At 28.9% G+C, this 8,382-nt stretch overlaps 1 protein-coding gene and 1 pseudogene across 4 annotated transcripts; one reads left to right on the top strand and one right to left on the bottom strand.

The window, feature by feature from the left end:
- Nucleotides 1-509: 509 nt before the first annotated feature.
- Nucleotides 510-1,036, top strand: LOC111613788 (annotated as a pseudogene).
- Nucleotides 1,037-2,057: 1,021 nt separating this feature from the next.
- On the bottom strand, nt 2,058-5,775 carry LOC111613780. 4 transcript variants are annotated; one of them, XR_002754822.1, is made up of 6 exons: nt 5,422-5,528; nt 3,774-4,718; nt 3,534-3,593; nt 3,219-3,287; nt 2,930-3,019; nt 2,058-2,379 (listed from the first exon to the last, which is right to left on the bottom strand). XR_002754822.1 is itself a non-coding variant. In XM_023355127.1 (5 exons), the coding sequence occupies exons 2-5, from the start codon at nt 4,689-4,691 to the stop codon at nt 2,263-2,265; spliced, it is 1,194 nt and encodes a 397-aa protein (XP_023210895.1). In that variant the 5' UTR covers nt 4,692-4,718; nt 5,651-5,775; the 3' UTR covers nt 2,058-2,262. The 4 variants fall into 4 exon arrangements, 3 of the variants coding, with proteins under 3 accessions (XP_023210895.1, XP_023210894.1, XP_023210897.1); XM_023355127.1 differs by lacking the exons at nt 3,534-3,593; nt 5,422-5,528 and adding an exon at nt 5,651-5,775; XM_023355126.1 differs by lacking the exon at nt 3,534-3,593.
- Nucleotides 5,776-8,382: the final 2,607 nt, after the last annotated feature.

Here is an 8,382-nt window from a genome sequence, read left to right as displayed (position 1 = left end):
TTTTTCTTTTTGTCTTTTTTTTATTATTTTTACATAGCTTAGCATTCAATGTGATTTGAGTACATTAAGAATAAATAATAGATAAGCTTATACACGTGGTAAATCCCTGTACTATTTCTTATTTTCCATCTATTAAACATACGTATTTTATGAAATCATCTGCAATTAAGGTACATTAGAAAAGTCATTAATGTTATTAATTAAGAATTACTTAATAACAAAAATGTAGTAATTATTTTCTGTAATCTCCAAGATGTTCTTGAATCCAGCATTGGCTGCATGGAGTAACTATTGAGCACTGTTCTTCGCGGATTTTTTGGCATATCTATTTCTGGCCATATGTAAATTGTTTGGGTTTATATATGCATTTATCAGTTAATTAATTATAGACTAATGTCTCATTAGTAAGTTCTCTTAAGTGCTCTAACATCCTTATATTGTGCATATGTTGCATTGCATTATCTTATTAATTTAATTAATAGTTTCTTGCAATTAATTTGCTTGTGTTTATGGTAGGAACGGCGTTAAGCTCGATTGTTCGAGGGGAACCTGGTTTTTTTATTAGAGATGATTCAGTTTATAATGTAGTTGTGATGGCTTATGCTTTTGTTATTATTTTTTATAGTTATAACTATTAATCTATTACCTTCATTGATTTCTTTAATGTTAGGAGCTCCTGCTATGGGTTTTCCTTGTATGAATAATACGAGATTTTGCTTGCTTCCTCCTGAGTTTTTTTTAATCATCTTCTGCAGCTTTGGAGAGGGGGAAGGGGCTAGGTGGACATTGTATGCTTTTCTATCATCTTCCTTGGCTCATGCTGGTGAGTTCTGTGGATTTTACAATATATTTTTTTACATTTTTTGGCACATTTGGCAGGTGTTTCTTCTATTTTAGGTACTATTAACATTAATACTACTATAATTAATATAAGAAGTGGGACGGGTTGGATCGGCTTCCTTCGTTTGTGTGATTTGTAATAGTAACTGCTGGTTTGCTCTCGTTATCTTTGCCTGTATTAACAGGAGTTATTACTATATTTTTAATTTATCGAATTTTTTATCACATTTTTTTATCATTCTGGTAGGGGATACAAAATTTTTTTTATTTTTAGTTTCATTAACTGCAATTGGTCGTCTTCATCAGTTATAGAAGTCACATTTAAAAGCAATACATTCCATTTGTGGAAAAGGGTTGTTTTCAAATTAACACTTTAGTAAAACTACTCTCGAGTTTTTTACCATTATTGTAATCACAAACTGTAGTTAAATCCATTACATTTGATATATAATGTATTGTACATTAGTGTATTAAATATTCGTACTTATAAATATTTTGTAAATCAGACACACAGAATTATTGTCTCTCTAAATATTCTGCAAGAAGAGTAACTTGAATTTTATTTACATTGATAAACTTTACACATTTGCTCACATTTCACTTGTTATCGTCATTCGTGCAAAAATTCATATATTAAATCAATGAATATATTATACCACAAACGAGCAAATATAATACTACATAAGTTTTTCTTTATAATTTATTTACAAATATAATTTCTTACACTTATACATAAAAGTTTATATGTATTTTCGAACAATAAAAATTTAGATATACACAATTAAGTTTTCAAGAAGCGCAATCTTGAGTCATTATTACGTGAATAAACGTTTTTGTATTTGGTTTGAAGAGAAATATTTGTGCCTGGATCTTAAGTTGTGTGAATTATAGTGATATAAAAACTTCCAGTAAATTACAGGAGAAAGTATAGTAAATTACATACGAATATGTTTTCACGCACTAAAATAATTACTTTTTTATACAATAGCAAACGAATTTGGTTAGTGAGAGAGAAAGACGTTTATCTCTAAATATGAATGAGACAAAGAGGACTCAAACCTTAATCTATCACATCGACAAGACGGCAATTTTTTTATGTAGAATAACAACGAGCATACTAATGAAAACATGAATCATATCAACGTTTACAATATCGAGAAAATTATCTACAATTTTCAATCTTATGAGTAAAACACTTTATTAAATGAACACCGTTTTATCAATACAAACAAACAAAACACAGATATTAACAGTTAGTAACATTAAACATTTAAGAGTGATTTATCTTTTCTTATTCGAAATTACAATCAGAATAGCGATTTGTAAGGAGGAATAGGAAAACAATTTTATTTTGCTGTGTTTTTTTCTTTCTTACAATTTTTCTTTCTTTACTTTTTTTTCATTTTTGAATTTATTTACATTCTAATTATATAAATTTTCGAATAATGTTTTATTGCAGATCGAAGAAACGTATTCTTCCGACATCAGATCTCTGAATTGCATCAGCGATGACAGTGCACTCCATATTGAGCATATTGACTATTAAAACGTAATGAAAATATATTTAAATATGTACATATTAATCAGAATTTTTAGTTTACTTTTATTGTAATGTCGTAATTTATTAAATGTTTAAAAGCTGACAAAATTGATAACGCTTGTCCACTCATTTATTCATCAAGTAATTCGTAATTGTGCAAAGATGAAATTAACAATTTACTATACGCAAATACCTGTAATAACACATCAATACAATACACGTATATAATAGATCATCACATATACGAAATTTTTACATATATGTTACGTCATGTTTCTGTGTAATTAATAGTAGTTATTGACAGGTAATCCAGTAATTAGAAATACAGATGAAGTTCGTTCTCATGTTCATGTATGGATTGGTCAACACCTAATGGAATGAGTACGATCTTCACGTATAATTCTGATTACTGATATTATATATGTGATGATCTACTGTTAGGGCTTGATGATTAATGAATTCAATATAATTCAATTAATGCTTACTGTAGTGCAGGTTAAGATTTTTACGTTAAAATATCGAATTACTTTCTTATTTATGTGACATTACCTCAATAACATAGGATTTGGTGACGAGAATTGTTCCAAAATAATGAAAGCCCACGCGATCTACATTCATCCATTTTACGAAAGTTACAACCTGGAAGACAGAAACAAAGTAAATTGCAATGTTTTTTTAACCAAATGTTTATAAGTAAACATTTGAAATTATAAATTATTTTGTATATTTTATATTTATAATGTAGCTAATGTATATGTGTCTATTTGATTTAGACTATGTGTTAAATCATTATCTAAATTTCAACAATGAAAACCTCTTAAATCGATAGACACTTTACCTTCCACTTGTGAATAACGTCCAGTTCGTAAATACTTAAAATGCGTAATTGTTCTATAGGAGCTGAAGCCTGAAAATAAAATTTTAATATTTTGTTTTATTAATTTAAATAATTAAATAAAATATTTCAAGAATAACTTTCTAGAACAGGAGAATAACATTGTTTCTTCTGATGCAGTTGTGCATATGTGCTACATGTGTCACCTTATTTCAATTCAAATATTATTCCCTGAAAAAAGGGTCAGATAGATGACAAGCACGACTCTATTGCTCAGAGGTAACGTATGATATACACGGGAAATCCCCTACTACTTACTAGTAAATTAATAACGATATGTCAAGTGTGTTCTATCATCACTAGATGTGATAAATGCATCTATAAAAAAACGCTATTCCTGTATAGGATCAGATGACAAGAAGATTAAGAAGATAAGTATAGATTACACAAAAAAAAATATTATTACAATTTACGGAGATTAATATAAGTAGATTATACAAAATTAATGTTTAATACTATTTTTACCAATTATAATAAAACACTAAAAATTTTGCTTACCTTTACTGGAATGTCGGCAACAGTCACACCAACAGTCATATACGATATTGTAAGTACCAATGCGAATAATGCAAAAAAGATTTTATCAATGGGTGGAGCAAACATTATATAATACAAACAACAAGCTACAGATTTTGTCATGCTAAAGCCTGCAATCGAAAGTACGTACGAAAATTCATCATCTAATTCTTTGATAATTTCGCATAATTCAACAAATTTCCTTTCTTCGATTATTAGGACATTTTCAATTCTTTCTAGATTAATTCTAAACTCCGAACAAGCTTGACAGATGTTCTCAAATTTTAATTTAATAAAGTATATCATGAGAAATATAACAGCAATAAAATATAACAAGACCCCAAAACACCATGTATAAAAAAATGTATATAAAACTGAACAAATGATTAATCGATTTTCGGGAATGGGAATGTATCGAATAAAAACATCAACCACAATTGATATTATTACGACTCCAGAGACAAAGAAAATTACTACGAATCTTTGAACCCATTTTCTTATCTTCAACAAGTTTTTTATCTCGCCTTTATAATTATATTCGAATGTCTGACTTTTTGAATATTTTTGAAAATAAATTTTCACTAAGCAAATTACCAGTGACGAAAGTATCTCTAATAATAAACATTTACTCAAAATGATTGTACTATAACTATCTCTTATATTATAGACAATTCCCCCGCAATATTGGATACTTGTTTGTTCGTCAACCAGAGAAATAAAAATTCCCCAAAAGTAAAGTAAAACCCATATTACTAGAAGAAACGTATAATACAGTCGTTGGCAATTGTTAGTGCCACCGTTTATTTCCTGGCACGAAGGTAAAATATTTATACCGAACCTCTTTAATATATACGTGAATGGCTGTAGATAACAATTGATACAAAATGTGGGATCTTTCATGGTTTTTGATGAATCTCCTGAATTAATCTGAAAAATATGAAATAATCTTATAATATAATGTTTCTAAATGTAAATCAGATTTACGATAGATTTAGTAAAGTCAGTTTTTCAGAGGAAATCATCAATGACAATACAATGCATATGTATAATGTATAATGACCATTTACTCACTGCGTGCTTCACCACCTTATGGTGGAATGTTTTCCTTCGTGTTGCAGTAAGCATATGGTTCGAGAATATAATGGACCTGCATTAACTATAACTATTATGAAGTATTCTCGTGGCAATTCTAACTTTCAGCTACATGCTTCAAGGTTGACCATACATATGCAATAACCTAATTCTGTATCATTTCGTGCATACTGATTGTGGAAATGTTTGCCAACGTCTGTGTTTGAAGTAACGGTTTAACGGTAAGTGGTTTATTTGACAATCATTAAGATTATTTGCTAAGCACGTCTGGTAATGAGTAGTGCAGGGATTGTCAATATATTAAGTATTGTTTGTTTTATGATAGCCTACTTAGCATAATTGTACCAAATCCTGGAACGAATTCTACTGTACTTTTATATTAAGAGCAAATATCTTAGCTGATTTTTGAAAAGAAATACTGTACATTTAAAAAAATCTCTGAAAATACAAACATCATTGTTTAGGCGTATGTATTCCTATATGTATGCAAGCTGAATACTGTAAGCGAACGAACAACCAATAAAGCTATTGCACTTATCAAGTTTACATAAATTTTCTACATATTTCACATTTTTCCTAGCTGTAATTGTTTGTAAACAATTCCTATTTGTTACTTTTTGATTTGTTGTACACTTTCAACACAGGATACATGGGGAAATTTGCAAACTGTGGTTTGTAATTTTTCAGTTATATAATAATAAAATTGTATTCATGTATAAAGTAAATAAATATACACACATATAATCATATATATTAATTTTACTTACTGATTGAATGCGATATTTCTTAAAATTAGTAGAGTTTACATATTAATTGGCTAATGCACGAAAAATAGTCTCCTATTTCTGACAATCGAGGGCTCTTACGTAATATACTTGTCATTGATTATAAACGATTGATCACGATATGAAATTAAAGTTTTAATAGCATTTTTACAAGAAAATGATATTTGCATCAATTAATTGATCAATCTTCTAAAGAATTTTAATTCAAAAATGTTCGTGATTAGTTTCTGTAGTGTAAATAGTTAAAGTGGATCTTTGGGATATTACTTTATTGAATAAATAAATATATTTTCTGTCTAATCTAAGAAACGTTCAATAAAATCAATAAACGTAAATTTGTAATCAATTATTTAATTAATAAAAATAAATAAATTCAATTAATAAATTTGTAATCAATTAGTAAATTTGCTGAAAGCAATCTCAATTAGAGTTCACAAATGTATTAATTTGCAATTAATTAATAATAGAAAGCGAAACAATAATTGCTTTAGTCTTCAAGAAGTTTGTAAGTCCCTCAGTGGGTTACTAAATCAAAGAATTAATCTATGATCTGTCTAGCTCATATGTAAGTGCACTACTTATTTGTGTATGCTACAACTCGGAATTTCTTTTAGACGCACGATCTCGAAGCCTAAAAACTGCATGACGACATTAATCGTAGTGGGAGTAGTAAATGTGCCACTCAGAGAGATTTTTCTTCTTCTTTTTCTTACCGGAATTGTCTCATCCTTCTTATTTCCTTCTCTCACTTTATTCTGCCGGCTAAACACTACATGTGGCCTACAGCCATTGTCTTTCGTAAGTGCTAAATGAACGATGCTTTTCTGCGACTTTGATTGATTAATAACATGCCGAGAAGTTTAAATAATGGAATATTATTTTATAAATACTCTATTTTTAAAACATAAGGATCGTATTAATTAATAGAGGAAAAGTTATAGCAATACGCAGTCACTTGATATTTCTATTACTTTCCTGGATATCATAATAGAAGGAAAGTATGGCGATCCTGCAAAAAAATGACATCCCCATATTTTTACACTTGGAAATTAAGACATCTTGAAACGTCAAGAAATGAAAAAAGTTCGGGGGTGAATTCAGTATGTATAAATGTTAGTATGTGTATGTGTGTGTGTGTGTGTGCAGGCAAGATTTTGTTCATCCATGTTTGAAGCTTTATACCTCCTGTGCTTTTTGTCAAAAATTTATCAAATTTTGCATGTAAGGTTTGTTCATTTCTGGGATAGATGATATAAAATTTTGGTGTTTAAAGATCNTGAATACGGGCAAGCTATTACTAATTTGATGTAGAGAGCATTATTTTAAATTAAATAAATTAAATTATGATTAAAAATTGTAGCCCAGCATTGTACAGTACATCATAATAATTAATGTTTTGTATTTATGATTGTAGGTTTAAATTAGATATAAATTGAAAATCAAATGTGCATTAGTAGAATTACGAAAATTTCTCATAACATTGGTATATTAGTAAAAAAAAATTAAAATTTAAGCTTACCCTAAGAAGTAGCGTTAACTTCATAGCTGCCAAGACATACGCATTCGTGTGGAAGATTTCAAAAACATCTTTCAAAAAATTATGGATAAAAGAAAGATACGTGGGACTGAAGGGTCGTTCCCAGAAAAGATTTGAAGTTGATGAAATCTAGAATTATTTAGGGGTTGGAGGACAAAGTTATTCCGATTCGGAGGCACAAAAGTTTCGGGTCCGAGTCGTTTCGGAGCACAGTATCGGTTGAAAAACTGGCGACGACTGCCTCTTCGGCCATCAATTACGATACCAGCCCGATTTCGCCCGGCCAAGAGGTCAGCAGATTACGGGTTTAGAAAGTGTAAGTCAAAATTTTCTCGGGTAGAAGATGACAACAATTATCAAACGAGTATGACGACATCGACGACCGATTTTTGTTAAAATTCGAATTCTCACATATGTGCATAGAAATAATTATGAAACTACACTGTTGATTAATTATTATGTATTAAAGTAACAACTATAAAGTAGTTATTAGTTTAATACATAATAATTAATCTTTCCCGTACAGAAAGTTGCACAATAATTATTGTATACTAAAAATTAGTCAATAGATAATACACAAACAACAGTTCTGAATTGGGTTGTTTTGCTGTACATATGCTGCACTCATAATTCCTATTTTTTCAATTTATCCAATACATTTTTAATTTATCATTTTAATGGCTTACCTGTTTTATATTACATGTCTTAAAACATAACGGAAAATTTTATTCCATTTAATAAAGTAGAAATATAAAATTTAATGAGTGCTGATCGAATGAATTGAAGAGGAAAATGAGTAATTTTTCAAGAATTTTCCTCTTAAAATAATTTTAGTAAGTACAGTACTTGTAAGCTGTACGTGCATATAAACTCGAAAGTATATTTGGAATATTGATTAATTAATTGAATAAATATTATATAATTGGAAGATAATGGAAAAATTTTAAATTACCATCTTCATTAAAAGGCTGATTTATCTGATAAATCAAGGACATTAGCAAATATATTGATGTAATAAAAGCAAACATCGTTACTAGGCAATCGCTTTTCAGAAGAAGGAGAAATTTGCCCGCTTTATATATCTGTTCCGTAAAATTCAACTAATTCTCACAGAAATGAAATTCTGACGGTATGCAAATTTGATATATTTAAAAGTATTTCAATTCTTTTTATTCAA

This window comes from Centruroides sculpturatus, unplaced genomic scaffold (assembly GCF_000671375.1).
Source record: "Centruroides sculpturatus isolate CEXI.00-Female unplaced genomic scaffold, Cexi_2.0 scaffold2006, whole genome shotgun sequence".
Classification (NCBI taxonomy): domain Eukaryota; kingdom Metazoa; phylum Arthropoda; class Arachnida; order Scorpiones; family Buthidae; genus Centruroides; species Centruroides sculpturatus.
The sequence above is the reverse complement of the archived record's forward strand: the minus strand, read 5'-3'. Positions and strand labels throughout refer to the sequence as shown.

What these genes read in the sequence shown, in the direction of transcription:
- LOC111613780 (XM_023355127.1), bottom strand. Translation starts at nt 4,691, where the DNA reads ATGAAAGATCCCACATTTTGTATCAATTGTTATCTACAGCCATTCACG. An exon ending in ACGTTATTCACAAGTGGAAG is followed by an intron (nt 3,020 to 3,218) that starts GTAAAGTGTCTA and finishes TCTGTCTTCCAG; the next exon opens with GTTGTAACTTTCGTAAAATG. An exon ending in CCAAATCCTATGTTATTGAG is followed by an intron (nt 2,380 to 2,929) that starts GTAATGTCACAT and finishes ACGTTTTAATAG; the next exon opens with TCAATATGCTCAATATGGAG.